This window comes from Equus caballus, chromosome 5 (assembly GCF_041296265.1).
Source record: "Equus caballus isolate H_3958 breed thoroughbred chromosome 5, TB-T2T, whole genome shotgun sequence".
NCBI lineage: Eukaryota > Metazoa > Chordata > Mammalia > Perissodactyla > Equidae > Equus > Equus caballus.
This window is the reverse complement of record NC_091688.1, coordinates 78,012,012-78,029,507: the sequence shown is the minus strand read 5'-3', so window position 1 is coordinate 78,029,507 and position 17,496 is coordinate 78,012,012. Positions and strand designations below refer to the sequence as shown.

The window sequence follows — 17,496 nt, the reverse complement described above, 5'->3', positions numbered from 1 at the left end:
AAGTTTTGTGTTTTTTTCCTTTCAAAAATCTTCATTATGCAATATTTGATACATTAATTTATTCAACAAATATTTATTGAGGATCTATAATATGCCAGGCACTGTTCTGGGCCTGAGGGTTACTTCCATGACTAGAATGGCCTTCTAGCCCTTTTGGAACTTAATTCTAGTTAGAGAAGGTAAGGTCTGGATGGAGATAAGTAATAAATGTAGAGGAGTTAAAAGGTGACATGCTATAGAAAAAATAGGACAGAGGAAGAGGGATTGGGAGTGTTAGTGATGGGAGTTGCAATTTTAGATGCTTGGCCCGGTCAGCCTCATTGAAAAGGTGATGTTTAAACAAAGCTTTGAAAACAGTTAGCCAAGTAGATATCTGGGAGAAGAGTGTTCAAGACAGAAGAAATGGCAGTGCAAATATCCTAAGATGGGAACATAACTTGTCATTTGGAGGAATGAAAAAAGAGTGCAGTGTGAAAATAAGCAAAAACGTAGGCAGTAAGTTCAGAGAGATAATAAGAAGCCAGATGTTGTGGGGCCTGGTAAGCCATCCTAAGACTGTGGCTTTTGCTTTAAAGGAAATGGAGAGAGCCATGTGGTTTTGAACTGGGATGGGCCGTGATCTGAATTATATTTTAAAAACATGCCTCTGAATGGTTTATTAAAAGTAAACTGGGGGTTTACACAGAATTCTAAATATATTATGATATATATCCGAGAGGTATGTAATGTTATAATCCAATGTTACTGCAATTAAAAAAATAAAAAAATTTAAAAGTGAAAAAACAAAAAGTAAACTGTGGTGTCAAGAGTGGGAGACTTGGGCCAGCCCTGTGGTGCAGCATCAAGCCATGCTGTGGCAGGCGTCCCATATATAAAATCCAGGAAGGGGGGCATAGATGTTATCTCAGGGCCAATCTTCCTGAGCAAAAAGAGGAGGATTGGCAGTGGATGTTAGCTCAGGGCTAATCTTCCTTAAAAAAAAAAAAAAAAAAGAGTGGGAGACTTGTTAGGAAGTTATTGCAGAAATCCCGGAGGGAGATGATGGGGCTTGGACTATGGTGGTAGCAGTGGCGATATTGAGTAGTAGTTGGATTCTGGATCTCTTTTGATAGTAGAACCAAATGGGCATTCTGGCTTATAAATATATAAATTTGGTTAGTGGGAATCTGGCCCCAGTGACTGATCCTTACCAGGTGCACTGACTCAAGTGTCTGGACTGACAAAGCTATGATATACAGTGTAACATTTTTCTTTTTTTTTATGTACATGTTTTATATCTCACTTCCCACTACCTAAAAGGTGAATCTTTTGAAGTAGAGATCTTTTTAAATATTTATTTTCTGTACCTCTCCATATTGTGTACAGTGCTAAACTCATAGTAAGTGCTCTATAATTCCTATTGATTTCAGTTGAATTGGTGTTGGTTCACAGATTATTCTAGCCATAAATCCACGAACAGGAAGAGGAAAGCATTAAGTAGTAAAAAAATAGATAAAAATTGGAAAATTTTCCGACTTTCTAAGTCAGATGTTCATGAATTGGCTTCAACTTTGGTGTACAATTTCATGATAATGTTACGTATATTTAAATGTGTATCTATATTTAAAGGTATATCGACATTTAAATATAAGTGGAAATATATATTTCAAAGAAAAAGTATAGATGATTTTAGAATTTTGTTTTATTTTGAATTTACTGGTTAAATATTCCAGTCACTGTTGTTCTTTCTCAGTAGCTAATCTAGATAACTGTGTGGAAAAACCTTTTGCTAATACTAGAACACAAAATTTTTGGATATCTGTAATATTAAAGGAACTATTTTTTACTCTTGTTTTTCTCTTTTAAAGTTAATTATAATTTGGATCCTGCATCTGAATTAGGAGAAGATTTATTGAAACTTTACTTGAAACATCGTTGCCCAGATATTGATATTTTTGTTGATGGAAAAAGTTTTAAAGCTCACAGGTAAGTAGGCCTGTAATTGATATGGTGTCTTGGTTGTGACAGTAGAGTGTAAAATACTGGCTGTCTCTTTCTAGCACAGTGGTTTTCAAGCTCTGATTCACATAGGCCACAGGGGTTCCATGGCGATGCCTTGGGGTTTGTGACAAGGGAAGAGCTTTGCCATCAGGGCGAGTTTTCTGCCTGCAGGTTCACACATGCATACATGCCCCTACCCAGACGTGCGTGCCTGCTTCAGCCAGAGCACATCCCCTCTCATCTGTGCTTTGCATGGGACGTAAACCTAAGGTTGCGTTAGAAGAAAATATTCTGTTGCCTAAAATAGGTTTGAAAGCCACTGTCACAGAAAATGTAATTAATGCAGTTTTTAACTTCACAGTCATTATAGTATTGAGAATGATTATTTCTCCATGAATGACATGTATTTTCTCTGAATGCATTTGGCTCAAAGCCTTTGATTCAAAATAGACGATTCTCATGAATAGCATTGATTAGGAGATTTAATATTTCAATGTACTTTTAAAAAACCATTATTCTGCTTTAGAACTGGGTTGTTTAGATTCCAGGCTTTTAGATTTCAAATGAAAGCCTGCCGCTTGTTTTGGTCAGACTCTTTTTGGCAAGTAACTAAAATGTGCTTAAAAGAAGAAAAAGATTTAATAAGAAATAGATTTTCTGTTGGAGCTCAAGACAAAGAAGTGTAGCTGGGTCTCACAATGGTCCAGAACCAGAACCAGAAAACTGAGGAACCCAGACAGTTCTCCTCCCTCCGTTGCTCTGTATTTCAAATAGGATGTTGATAAATTATTCTGGAGTTCCTGAAGAGGAAGAACCAGACTATTTGCAGAGGCAAGAAGCGATCTTCTGGGCTCGAGAGTACACAGCCTCTAATGAAATTAGCAGTAGGTTTAGATTACCGGAGTCCACCAAGCTAAACAGTAGAGATGTTTGTACTCTCAGAAATCATACTGGTTTTGCCAGTTAATTGACAGCAGCACATTGCTAAACTCTAGGATTGCCAGTCTCAACCAGATTATTTACCATTCAGAATTTGAACTTTTCTCCTGGGAAAATAAATTTTGTAAATATATGTATACACATATACACCTTTTCCTAATTTTTCTGAAATATGCATTATATATAGTAAAATGCAGAGTGTAATACAGATTTAGCAATGTATTTCCCATATCATGGTGTGTGTGTATGTGTGTGTGTCTTTCTTTTGGGGGAGAGAGCAACACAATTTTATTTTTAAAATTAATTTAATTTTGTGTCCAGGTTTTTCTTGAAACCATATGGGCATCCTACCAAAGTTCTACTTATGGAGCCCTAAGGCTATTGTTGTCATACAGGGAAGGCAGGACCCTGTGACCGTTTGCAATATGTCCTCAAATAGTGTCTGTATTTGTCCTCTCTCTGTGTGCTGCTTGACATTGGACTGTGTTTTAGGAGCTGGATCTAGAATATTAGGTTTGTATTCCAGGACAGCTCTTGCTCACATTTCTGGTTTATTTTGTTCACCTAGCCATAAAAAATTAATTTATCTTACTAAAAAGGCAATTTCCTGAGGATATGTTTCTTCAAGATCTGGCTTAAACTTTCCTGCTTTGTTTTAGTGCCTTTATGTGAGTTACTATGGCAAATTCTGAATCCCAAGGTTACTTTCCTAGTCCAGACTCAAACATCTCTCAGTTTAATACATATTAATTTTACTATTCAGTTCAAGGAATATTATGTCAGTAGTTCAGAAAACATGTATTCGTGTAATGTAGTCTAAAGCCCAGCATCAGAACTTTCTGAATCACTTCTTGTTCTGGCTGATCAGTGTCAGCATTTATTCTAGTGGTCTGGCTAAAAATCCGTTTGTAAAATGGCTGCTTTAATTTTTCAATTGTGTGTACTCCTCTATTGAACGATTAATGCAACTGCTCACAAAGACCGGGATTTATGATCAGAGTGACATTCAGTTTAGGTCCCAAATTTTAGAACAGTTTAGTTTGCTAGTTTAATATGTCCAAATAGGTATGATAATGAGGTAGTTTCTTCTTTACTGAATCACTGTCTTTCTCTCATGTTCAAGTTCCTTCCTCAAAAACCTCTCTGATACCCCACTTCTTCCAACATAGTGTCTCCAGTTGCGAGTTGCTGTGTCCAGTCTTTGCCCTGATCCCCAGCCCACTACCTGGAGCCTTCGATATGCTGCAAGACGGTCTGATGCCAGTCACCTGCTTGTGGTGGCATAAAAAAAGAATCCATTTATGACTGAGTAGTTAAGAGTGTGTGACTGTGTGTGGAGCCTGTCTGCCTGGGTTTGAATTCCAGCTCCACCATCTTTAGGTATAAGAATTTGGACAAGTCATTTAACCATTCTGTGCTTTAGCATCCTCATCAAAGATGGGAGTTTATGGAAGTACCCATCTCACAGGATGATTGTGAAGATTAAATTACTTATTGCATTTAAAGCACCTTGAATAGTACCTGACTCGTAGTAAGTACTATGTAAGTGTTTGCTGTCATCATCCAAGTGATAGGCCTTTGATACAATGGAGGAAAAGAGTTCGTGAAATTCCTTGGTACCACAGGCCTTGGAGGGAGGTTGCAGTGAGGAACCAAAGCAAAAGGCACTGGGGGCCTGAAAGGAAACAAACCGCCTCTACAGAAGCTCCTTAACTGAACTTGACTAAACTTGCTCTTCAGATGTTCTCTGTAGAACATGCCGACATGTTGGCAGAACTCAAGGCAGGAGACTATTCTCTAGTATACCTACACGTTTCCATTCCTGTCATTGAGTTTGTGTCCCCTGAGAGTCACTTGGGTTTGTTCCCAAGCCTCTTAAATGCCATTTGAATTTATTATTTTGTTGGCATAACAATGAAATATCATATAAACCAATGATACATGAAGTATGAAAAGAGTTATTGTTCCAGTGAAAACTAAAATGAATACTTTGGAAAGATTTAATAAGAAAGAAGCACTTTAAAAATTGCTATTGAATTCAGTATAGATGAAACAATATAAAAGTTTGAGGGAAAATTATAAAAATTTAAAATGATTCTATACTTCACAAAAGTTTTAAATTTCTTTCTTCACTTTAGAGAAGTTAGAACTGGAAATCATAGACAGTGTATATGGGTATGGTTTTTGCAAGAAGAAGGAAGCTCAATTAGCGAACCCACATTAAAAAAAGATTGGTGTAAGACTGGTGAATGAACGCGCAGTTATTTTTTGTTAGAATAAAATAATTATGATACATACAAATCATTTTTAAAATTCTCTCCTGATTTTTTTGATTAACCAAGCAACTATCAGTCCTGATTGTGTTAGATAATAGGGCATCCACTACACTTTACGAATCATTTTTTAACTTAAGAAAACCTAATCCTCTGAGTGCTGTAGTCAATGGATGTCTCAAGAGAAAGCTAACTTTCTTTTTTTAAAGTTTATGTTCCTTAGGATATTTGCAAAGAAGTGGAGTGAGTCATAGGGACAGTTCCAAAAAGTTTGGATTCACTACTCTGGGTTTAACCCTTATTCTGTTAAACTAAAAGGAACTAAAAGGGAAAAAAGATATTCTTGGAGCAAGAGTACTTAAAAAAATAGCCCGAGTTAAAAAAAAAAATCCTTTTTTACAGCGTCTCTGAGTAATCCAGGTCATTATTCTGCCTGGAGTAGTGAATCTAGTTCAGCCTCCGTCAGGAAGTATTGAATAGCAATTTACTTAAAGCGAGAGCAAGGGAAAATGAGGGCATCTCGACAGAGCCAGAAGCAGCCTTGTCAGTTGAGGTTAAATATAATCAAAAGGAGAAAATAGTTTTTGACGTGTTAGAAAATGAAAAATTTGGCAAAGATTTTTAATATACCATGCTATCTACAGCATTATTTTTTAAACTGAGGCTTCTATCTTAATTAAATAGGAATGTTTTCCAAGCTTCTGACTTAAGGTTAGGGTAATTTGTTAAAGCCTCAGATGCTTTTAATCTTACTTAGATGGAAATGGCTCGCATGCTGTGTTAGTTCAAGGTTTCTGCGAAGCAGACATGAAGAAGGGATTAGACTTGCAAGAAATTTATTAGGATAAATGCATGTGAGAACATGGGAAGGAATCCAGAGGTGACTGGGAGAGCTGTTAACCTGCGATGTTGATCTAACCTTGAGTGAAGGAGAAAGGGAAGGAAAGAAGCTTGGGTAGAAGCATCTTAGACTGAAGTGCAGTTCTGAGGAAAGTTTGGCAGGCTCTTGGAAAGTTTTGAAGCACAAGTCACCCATCAGAAAAGGAGTTTTCTTCCAGGAATCAACCTGTGTTAGAATTCCTGACGTGCTCAATCACTCGCAAGGAACAGCCTGTGCGAAGGTGGCCTTGGGACCAATGTGGTAGATTTCAGAGTGGTATAGCTGGCGTCATGGGTCTTTTTCAGTATTGCGTTGGCTATTTTAGGCTCTTTGCCTTTCCATATAAATTTAAGAATCATTTTATCAGTTTCTACAAAATAGCTTCCTGGGATTTGGATTCATTCCATAAATGAGGGTTGAATTTTGTTAAATGCTTTTCTGCATCTATTTTGATGATCACATGATTTTTCTCCTTTATTTTGGTAATGTGCTAAATTATATTGCTTGATTTTGAAATGTTAAAGCAATCCTACGTTCCTGGAATAATTTCAACTTGATTGTGATGTTTATTCACTCTATTTATTGCTGGATACAGTTTGCTAATATTTTGCTTAAGATTTTTGCATCTATATTCATGAGAGAGTTGGCCTATAATTTTCCCTTTTTTGTAATGTCCTTGTCAGTTTTAGGTCTCAAGATTATGTTGACTTCATAAAATGAGTTGGGAAGTATTTCTTCTTTTTTCATATATATTTCATTATTTTATTTATTTGAGTAAGATTGATTTTATATCTTCCTTAAATGTTTATTTGCTCTCACTGGGGAAATCATCTTGGCCTGTTATTTTCTTTAAGTAAGTTTTATTTGCATCCTTTTTTCACAAATTTATTGAGTTAGAATTCATATCAATCAAATGCACACAAAGTCCAATTTAGTGAGTTTTGACTAATGTATAAACCTGTGTAACCCCCACCACAATCAAGATATAGAGAATTTTCACCAAAATTTCCCTTGTGCCCGTTTGCCATCAGTACCTCCCCTCTCCCTAGCCCTAGGAAAACTGAATTTCATATTCTTATTTACCATATGTATATCTTCTTTGGTGAGTTTTCTGTGCATATCTTTTGCCCATTTTTTAATTGGGTTTTTGGTTTTTTTATTGTTGTGTTTTCTAAATTATAGGTTATTTTACCTGTCCTAGAATTTCATATAAATGAATTCAGACATATTATTGTGTCTGACTTCTTTTGCTCAGCATAATGTTTTGGAGCTTCATCCCTGGATGTTATATATACCAGTGTTACATTCAATTTTTATTGCTGAGTAGTATTGTATTGTATGAATATACCACAATTTGTTCATCCATTGTCTTGCTGGTGGACATATTGGTTTCTTTCCAGTGTTTAGCTGTTACTGATAAAGCTGGTGTGAACATTTTTCCCCTCTTCCAGTGAATAATGTACTGTTCTGACCATAGCTTTTTCCAGTCCTAATCTGGTGCTCAAAACTTGATGTAATGCCATTCTTTATAACCAGCCATAAACTTTGGTTTTGAAGTAAAACTATTTCTATCAATTTCTTACCTGATAGTTTTGTGCGTGCATGCTCATTTTTTAGTTGGGTTATGTTCTTTTATATATATATTCTATATATAAATATATATTCTATATATATAGAGAGAGAGTATATATAGAATATGTATTTATATATAAGATATTTTATATCTCATGGAGTTTTAATAGTTTTTTATATATTCTGGATTTAAGTTACTTGGCAGATATATGTTTTGTAAATATTTTCTTCCAACATTTTGTTTGTCTTTCCATTTTCTTAAAAGTGAGTTTAAAAGGACTGAAGTTTTTAATTTTGTTGAAGTTTAAATTTTTATGTTTTTTTAAAAAACTAGTTCCTGATTTTTGTGTCCTAAGAAATCTTTGCTTATCCCAAAGTTGCAAGGATTTTCACCTTTTTCTAGAGATTTCATAGTATTAGCTTTTGTATTTAGATTTTGATCCATTTTGAGTTGATTTTTGTATATGGTGTGAGGTTACCTGTTGAGATTCACTTCTTTCCCTTCAAGTTGACAGTTCCAGTACCTTTTGTTCATAAGAGTCTTTTCCCTATTGAATTACCTTAACATCTTTGTCGAAAAGCAATTGGCCGTATATGTGTGCATCTATTTTTGGATTCTCGGTTCTGTTCCAGTGATCTATATGTCTCTCCTTACATCACTACCACATTATCTTGATTACTGTCACTTTATGGTAAGTCTTGAAATCATGTCTTCCAACTTTTTTCTTCTGTTTGCTGTTTGTTTGGCTATTGTGGGTCCTTTGCATTTCCATATACATTTTTAAATCAGCTTATCAATTGCCATTAAAAAAACTTGATTAAGATTGTGTTGAATCTAGAAATTAATTTAGGCAGAATGGATGTGTTAACAGTTTTGGGTCTTCAGATCCATGAGCATAGTTTAGCTGTCTCTTAGGTCTTTTTAAATTTATCTCAACAATATTTTATAGCTTTTAAGGTAGAGGTCTTGCACTTTTTTGTTACATTTGTTCCTATGTATTTGACCTTTTTTGATACTGGTATAAATGATATTCCTTTCCTTCATTTTCTGGTCGTTCGTTACTATGCCTGAGTATCTTTGGATGTTTGCTGAACATTCTACTGAAAATTTATAGAAATAATTTGACGCTCTGGATGATGTTATTTTAATGAAGACAGAGTTTTCTTTTGCTTCTGGCCAGCACTTAGGCTAGATGCAGATCACTTTGATTCAGTTACGGATTGAGCTGATTCAAAGCTGGATGTCATTTCTAATAAGGGCTGTGTGTCTCCCGTTCATTCTTCTTCCTAGGCTATAGTTCTTCAGAGTTCAACTGAAATCCTGGGATATCCACCAGATTCTCCCCCCTTTGAAGGACCCCAGATTCCCATTTGTGTGCCTCTAACCTGTGAGGATTGCCAGAAGCTCTTCTCAGCTTCTTAGCCTCTCAACCATTGCTTTTGCTTTCAGATTTTGCGGTTGCCTCAATAGAAAAAATTGCCTCAAACACTTGGATCATCTCTTTCGTCTTCTCTCTCATAACTTGTCTCAAAAGCTTCCACCATGGTAGCTTTCTGATGCCTTCAAATCATGCTTTCCTTCTTCTTCTTTTATGTATATTATCTTTCTAGCTATTTTCAGCAAGAGGATTGGTCTGAGACAACCTGGTAAGCCATTGCCAGAAGTGTCCTTCTCTTCTCCCCCTCCACTCTTTCATCTCATCCTGCACTAGAATTTAACATTGTTCTCTGTATCTCATTTACTGCTGTATTCCCAGCACCTAGAATAATGCCTAACACGGAATAAAAGTCAACAGATATTTGAATTAAAGAGTGAATGAATTAACATTTATTTTTGTGAGGATAGAATGGAAATTCAAAAGAAAATTTCTGTCATTTTCTCAAACCTAAGATATAGTCATTCTTGACCATAATTAGGGTGAGTTCTGAACTTGAACTCAGGACCTTTAGAGTTCTAGTCTCTTTCTTATTGATATTTTCTCAAGATGCTGAGTAACATCTTTTGGTCTTTATTTCTCCATTCATAAATGATTTGTTACTCTCTTACTCATCAAAATAGTTTCAACTGTTTTTAAAATTAAAGAGCTTTCGGGGCCAGCCCCGTGGCTGAGTGGTTGAGTTCGCGAGCTCCACCTTGTGCAGCCCAGGGTTTCACCGGTTCGGATCCTAGGCGTGGACATGGCACCGCTCATCAGGCCACATTGAGACCGGGTCCCACATGCCACAACTACAAGGACCCACAACTAAAATATACAGCTATGTACTGGGGGGATTGGGGGAGAAAAAGCAGGCAAAAAAAAATTAAAGAGCTTTCAAGAGAAAAACTTTAAAAGATAAAAAGGACGTTGGAATTAATGTTTTAATCAAGCAATCAAAATACTTAGGTGTAAATGTAGGCTTATAATTTTTGTTATTATAGTAATCCTACCAGTGAATATAAACAAGACAAATAGATTGTTATCATGTTTTACAGGTAAGTATGAAGAGTTTCATAAAAAATTACATTTCGCTTAGTACATAAATGTTTACCTGTGTTTTTTCCCCCATCTTCTTTTTAGAGCCATTTTAAGTGCCAGATCGAGTTATTTTGCTGCAATGCTGAGTGGCTGTTGGGCTGAAAGCTCCCAAGAGCACGTTACTCTTCAAGGGTAAGCATACTTTTTACAAGGTAGCCTGACCGCAAAGGATTGCAAATATTTCATGCAAAGCACTTTTTATGAGTCTGATTTTCCTGTGCATTCAGTGAAATGTTTTTCATGTGGTAGAATTCAACAAAGTACATTTTCTGAGAATGAGAGGTAGAAGGGAGCGTTTAATAATAGAGATAGTGTATTAGTCTTCTCAGACTGTTATAACAAAATACCACAGACTGGGTGGCTTAAACAATAGAAGTTTATTTTCTCACAGTTCTGCAAGATCAAGATGCCAGCCAGGTTGGTGTCTGGTGAAAGCTCTTACCTTGGGCCCTCGGGTTGCAGACAGCCGCTGCTCCCTGTGTGCCCAAATGGCCTCTCCTCAGTGCGTGGGGCCTAGGGGGTGGGGAGGTGAAAGAAAGGAGGAGGAAGAGAGAGAGCTCTCTGGTGTTTCTTCTTATAAGGATGCTAATCCTATCAGATCAGGGCATGGTGCCACCCTTATTACCTCGTTTAACCTTAATTACTTCCTTAGAAGGCCCATCTCCAAATATAGCCACATTGGGCGTTTAGGGCTTCAATATATGAATTTGGGTGGGTGAGGGAACACAAATATTCAGTCTGTAGCAGGCAGTTTCATTTCTTTCTTTTATTTAAAGAATAATTTGTATGGGTGTAAATTTCAATGACCTATGATAGTGAGATGGTAAACCTACACCAGAACTATTAAATAGGAGCTGCTGGCCAGACAGTTGGTGGCAGTTTATATAAACTGCTGAGACAGTTATTAGGAGATGAGCTACTTCCTTAAATGGTGAAATGGAATGTTTTTAGGTCACAGATAATCAGTGTGAGAATCAATCTAGGGGAGGGCTTTCTCAGTAGGAAAATTGCCTGGGAGTTCTTTTTTCTATTTTTTGAAGAAGATTAGCCCTGAGCTAACATCTGTGCCCATCTTCCTCTATTTTATATGTGAGATACCTACCACAGCGTGGCTTGATGAGCAGTGCGTAGTTCTGTGCCTGGGATCCAAACCCGTGAATGCCCAGGTTGCCGAAGCAGAGTGCATGAACTTAACCACTGCGCCACCAGAGAGCCCCTTCCTGGGAGTTCTGAGGGGCCTCTTGGCTCTCACTTGTTCTGACCATGGGTGTTTCCTTGATGGGGTCAATCTTGGCCAGCGGCTTGGGTGTAGAATGGTGATAGCGGCAATTCCATAACAGTGGATACATGGGAAGTATTGATAAATTGTTACTGACCATTTATTTGTCATGCTGGCCAATAATCTTGAGCCTTCTAGGTTACGACCATCTGGTTCCCTTACTAACTAAAATATCTCCAAATGCTTTTCATTTTGTAATTTTTCACTCTGTAAAAAATGGAATTTTGAAACATTTATAAGAATGTGATGTGGTTTTATTTTATTTTTCCATAGTTTATTCATTTAATAGAAATGAAACACATATCCAAGAGGACCTAAACGCTTTCCTTTCATCCCAGGGCCTTTAGAGGGTTATGGTTTAGTTATTCTACCACAGTTTCAATACACATATCACAACGTATGTTGCAGTCTATCTTTTGCATATAGTTTCAACAGCTGCCGCTGTTACTGATTCAGTTACATATCTGTGGAATCGTGTGCATGCCTTTATTACCACGTACTTTTTAAAGAACAAGAAAGACTAGACCAATGAAATAGTAATAAAGAGAAAATAATGGAGGATGTAAAATTGCATGTAATTGCCAAGTTTTTACTTGATATTGCTACTAAAATAAACTTTCTCTTTAATTCATCCCCTACATGCATAAAATACATACACATGGAAAGTTTGTTTTTCTTCTGTTTTTTCAGTCTCCCACTAATGTAGCTTCAAAATATAACATGAACTGCTTTCGTGTTGTTTAGAAAAAAGGTAACATTTGCATCTAAGTTACTTTGTTTTTCCGTCTGAGCTCCTCTTTTATTTATTTAAATTTTTTTTGTTGTTAAGATATAATTGACATGTAACATTAGTTTTAGGTGTACAACATAATGATTTGATACATGTATATTTGGGGAAATGATTACCACAACGAGTATAACATCTATCACTATACATAGTTAGAATGTTTTTTCTTGTGATGAGAATGTTTAAGATCTACTCCTTAGCAACTTTCAAATATGCAATACACAATGTTAACTATAGTTACTATGCTGTACATTACATCCCCAGGATTTATTTATCTTATAACTGGAAGGTTGTACCTTTTGACCCCCTTCACCCATTTCACCCAACCTCCTACCCTCTGCCTCTGGCAACCAGGTAGTTTCTGATTGCGGAAGATTTTATATGCCAAGCTAAAGAATTTGTCATCTGTGAGTAAAAGTAATGTGTAGATGGATCAGTTGGTGAAATTTTATCATCACTGTTGAAAAACAACCTGAAAGATGTATCCTACTGATATGTATGTATCCTCTTCCTTTGTGATGAGTTTAAAATATCCAATGAATATAGGAAAAAGGATAGTGCTATCAGAGACCAGCATCTAAGTGTGCTAATCCTAGGAATATCATTTTGGTGTAATTTTGACAACTTGTCTGGGGACTGTGTTTCAGATGTTTTAGACATCATTTTTTAAAACTGTCAATTATTCTCATTAGAACTGAACTCAACAAAAATTTAAATGATGAAATTACACTAGTTTGACTCATACTGCAACTTTTTGGCATTTATTAAAAATTGTGTGATTCTGCGTGGTGAGATAAAGGTCAAAAGAAGTTACGATTATGGGATCTTATTCCACAGCAGGGGGAAGTAATTTACAGAAAGCACATGCCTAATTTTTTCCTGGAAGGAACCTTATCTCCTTGTAGGTTTAGTAACTGTTTTTACTACCTGATACCTATTATGTATACCTTTGTTCCTCTCTCCAAATAGATTCTGTCCTCAGCAGTAATATTACCTTGCAATAACACCATATATTTTCTAGACTTCATCCACATTTACTACGCCCTTTAATTTTTAGAATCAGTCTTTGAGAGAGCAGGTGTATTCACATATTACAGATGAATAAAAACAAGGTCACGTAAGTTAAATATCTTCCCAGGGACAAGCACTGGTAAATTAGTGCTTATGCTGAATATAAATCATGTTTGTTGATTCTTAATTCAGAGTCCATTCCACCACAGTCACAAGAAATTAAGTTTCCCATTGGGATGTGCTCTTGAGCTAGCTCAGACTGCTCTTCTCCACTGTTTAAATCAGTGATTTTCAAACTTTATCCCGTAGGACCCTAAAGTTCCTGACAGGCATGTTAGGGAACATATGGTGTGGGATTGGGATCTGAGCGGAAGGCTGTTGGGAAGGGGCACCTCATCAGCCAGAGCTGCTCCACTTTGATCTGTTTTATGTTGTTCAAGATGACCTCTGAGTTTAGCTATAGGAATAAAGGCAATCCTTAATCAACCCTCATGAGCAATCAGATTAAACAATCAAAACACACAGGCTTTTAAAAGTGAAGTCTATTTGTTAAGAGATCAGTAGGCAAGAAAGGATTAGTGTCATCAGCTACTGGTCTCTACTTCCTCAACTGTAATTTTCCGTCTTTGATTATGATGGAGGTAATGGATAAATTTCTCCTCTTGTAGTATGGCTTGACTACTAATACGTCCAGTAGCCTGTTCAAGGTAAAGCCAAGTAGAAGTAGCCAAATTTGTTTTATAGTGTCATCCAAATAAGGACTCTGTACATTGTAGTAGTGCCAGCAATGACCAGGCTCACTCTTACAGTATTTTCCCTTCACTTCTGTTGTGGTAAGCAAGGCTCTGCTGCCTACTGGTTCACCTTACCCAAAGCTGCTGTATCAGCAGAGCAGGCTCACTCCTAATCGATTTATTCACTTCTAATGCTAGCGCATTGGAAATGAGGATACATTTCTATTTGGTTTGACTCTTTTGCCTGGCATGACAAACAAGATTTTCTAACACTAAATGAAAGAAGAAAGTATCTGCTGATGGATACTGGGTTTTATCTACATCCTTTATTATTGTTATCACACAATAAATTTTGCTTTTTCCTCTTATATCTCATATCAAACTGACTGTCTCACATTACCACTTAAAGTATTATTAGTATCATGGCATGTAAAGCTGTAGGAAGGCTAAAAGGGATTTAGGAATTTTGCTTTTTAAGAAATCACTTCTTTTAGGAATTTTTATATTGTAACAAAGTTATCTATAAAACAAATTCTATTTTCATATTAGTTTATATTGTAAACCTGGGTAGATGTTTCCGTGGATAGTGTGGTATAGTAGAAATATACTGATGTCCTTAGAGGCTGTCTTACGTCCAATCCAAACTTGTTACATAACTTTAGGAACGTTGCTTACCTTCCCTGAGCTTCCTAAGGTTGTTGAAAGGATTCAATGAGGAAAGAACCTGGCACAGTGCTTGGTACATAGTATGCAGTGCTCATTAATATTTGTCTTTTTATTTCTTTCTCTAAATTAGATTGTTCCCATTTTCTAGAGACAAATGGGTTCAAGTGAGGGCCATTACCAGTACCAGAACGGCATTGCCTGCTTCGCTTGGTCAGCAGCCTCTTTTGGAACTGTGCCACTGTTGCATGTCTGCAGGATGTTTTCTGCAATAGATTAGAATGAAATCCTGTCTGTCTTTACAGAAAAGAACCACAGCGTTTTTGATGAGTTGGTAACTCAAAGACGTAATGGAAATGATATTTTTCAACAGGGACAGTGTTCAGTAAGTTGGGGTAGGAATGGTAGAGTCCTGTAATCCTAGTTCTATCCATGCCCCAGAGTTGGGAGGTGGAAGGGTATAGTAGGAAGGAAGTTCTGTTCTGGTGGAAGAAGGGGGAAGTTTTGACATCTTATAGTGGAAATTAAACCACAGCCAATAATTCTGTGAAGAAGCCCCACGTATTTCCATTTTATGTAAATAGAAATCTTTCAGTGGTGGCTTGGTGCTTTGGAGCATAAATTTGGATTTTTTCGTCTCCCTTGGGAGATTCCTGGGATTCTGAACTTCTGAACCTTCAGGATGATCTTTTGAAATATAAGTCAGATCATATTTCTCTTCTAACTAAAATCCTTTAATGCCTTCTCATCACAATTAAAATTAAACCCAAATCTTTACCATAACCTACAAGACTCTATATGATTTGGCATCTGGGCTTTTCCCAGACTACCCCACCTGAAGTAGCTACAGCCCAACTCTCCAGTTACTCTCTTTTATGTTATCCTGTTGTATTGTCTTCATGGCACTTTTCACTATTAAAATTATCTTGTTTATGTATTTGTTTACATACTGTTTATTGTCCATGTCCTCTCTCTAGAATGGAAGCTTCTTGTATCCTCCAGATATAAGTCAGAGTCCAGAGCTTATCATTCAATAAATATTGAATGTGAGTGAACAAATAAATGAATGAATGATTTCCGTATGTTACCTTAGCCCACACGCATAGGAACTTGAAACTTTAGGAAGCACACATAAAGCACAGAGATTTTAGTAGACAAGGTGCATGTTCATTCTCTGATCTCAGAACTCTGTCCTCTCATAGGTTTTTCTTTTTTCTAACTGAGTTTATGCACTGTTTTCATCTCCTACAAGCTTTTTTTTTTTTTTGTGAGGGAGATTGGCCTTGAGCTAGCATCTGTACCGTCTTCCCTCTATTTTGTGTGTGGGTCACTGCTGCAGCATGGCTTCATGAGTGGTATAGGTCTGCACCCAGGATCCGAACCTGCAAACCTGAGCTGCCAAACTGGAGCAAGCCAAACCCAACCGTTATATCACCAGGCCAGCCCCTCATCTCCTACAAGCTTTTATTCTGATTACATTTACATAGGAATAGTGCTTTAAATCTTTTCACTTAAACTACGGACTATTGGAGTAATTTGTTCTTTTTCTAGGTCAGTTGATCATATCTTTATAAACACTTAGTAAAAATAAAAATGACTTACAACACAATAATGAGAATGCAGTTTAGTAAAACATTTGTCAAGACAGCAGGAAAACGGTTTCTTGCTGTTTTTATAGCTATCATATATATTGATATATATGCTCAAATGTCTAGATTTTGCTATTTCTTTTAATAAAACTACTTTTGTTTTTATTGTCATTATTATCTTTTGCTTAAATGTGTCAAGTCTTAAACTATTCTTTCCATATAATGACCAATTCTCAATAACATGGCTCTTGAAATTTTGAGGAAAAGTGTGTGGAATAGTATACATTATAATAATTATGCTAGTGTTTTAGATTAACCAACTATAAATAACATGGCGTAATTATTCTGAGATCAAATCTTGTCATATCCATAGTATATAAATGTGAATATTTAGAGATTTGACTTTTTTCCTAAGTATTAAAGACATGCAGTTTTGAATTAGCAGAAACCAGTACTTAGCCATAGTAGGGGCCAGTAAATGTTTATTAAGTTAATTGAAAAATGTTCTATATTTTCTACTCAGTGTTCCTCTGAAGGTTTGGAAAGATGCTAAAGTGCCTTAGGAAGTGAGTCATTAAACATTCATCAAGCGTTTATTGAGCATATATTATTTAAGAGCATAGAATCAAAGCAGCACCTTTCTAAGTCCTACCCTGTGGGACTCCATTTCTTTTCTTCTTGGCTTCCTTTCTTTGTTCCTTTAGCAGCTATTAGATACTATCCTTACAAATCTGCCAGGTCGGAGTGGGGGCTGGGGGGGTGGTGATTTTCAGACTGTCCCCACCCTGATTCCACTGCAGAGCTCCGGTATTATGTGGGGAAAGGAAATTCTCATCCTGGGAGTATTGAATCATTGCTGACATTCTGCTGCTACTAGGGATGCAAGGATAAGTGAGATGCAAACCCTGCCCTCACAGAACTCAGTCTAGAAGGAGAAACAAACATGTAAACAAAGCTATTACAAGTCAGCTTGATCAATGTGATAATGGAAGAATATATAGTGTGCTACTTAAGAGCCCGAGCTTTGCAGTCAGTCTGCCTGGATTTAAATTCCAGTGCATCACAGGCCATTTGACCTTGGGCAGGTGAGTTAATTGCAATTTTTTGTCTGTAAAATGAGACTAATAATAGTATCTACTATTGAGTTGTTATGATGATTAAATGAGCTGATGGCATTCAAAATGCTTATTAGTTTAGTGATTGGCTCGTAATAAGAGCTCAATAGGTGTTAGTTATTACTATGTTTAACATTCAGTGATTTGTTTTATGCCTT

At 36.5% G+C, this 17,496-nt stretch overlaps 1 protein-coding gene across 6 annotated transcripts in view; it reads left to right on the top strand.

The window, feature by feature from the left end:
• BTBD8 (BTB domain containing 8) overlaps positions 1–17,496 on the top strand; it is an 88,166-nt gene that overhangs the window by 24,979 nt on the left and 45,691 nt on the right. For all 6 annotated transcript variants that reach the window (XM_023641655.2, XM_014740203.3, XM_070268746.1 and 3 more), the window contains 2 exons: positions 1,848–1,965; positions 10,203–10,292. In XM_023641655.2, coding sequence (XP_023497423.2) covers positions 1,848–1,965; positions 10,203–10,292 — 208 coding nt within the window. The remainder of the gene's footprint in view (positions 1–1,847; positions 1,966–10,202; positions 10,293–17,496) is intronic.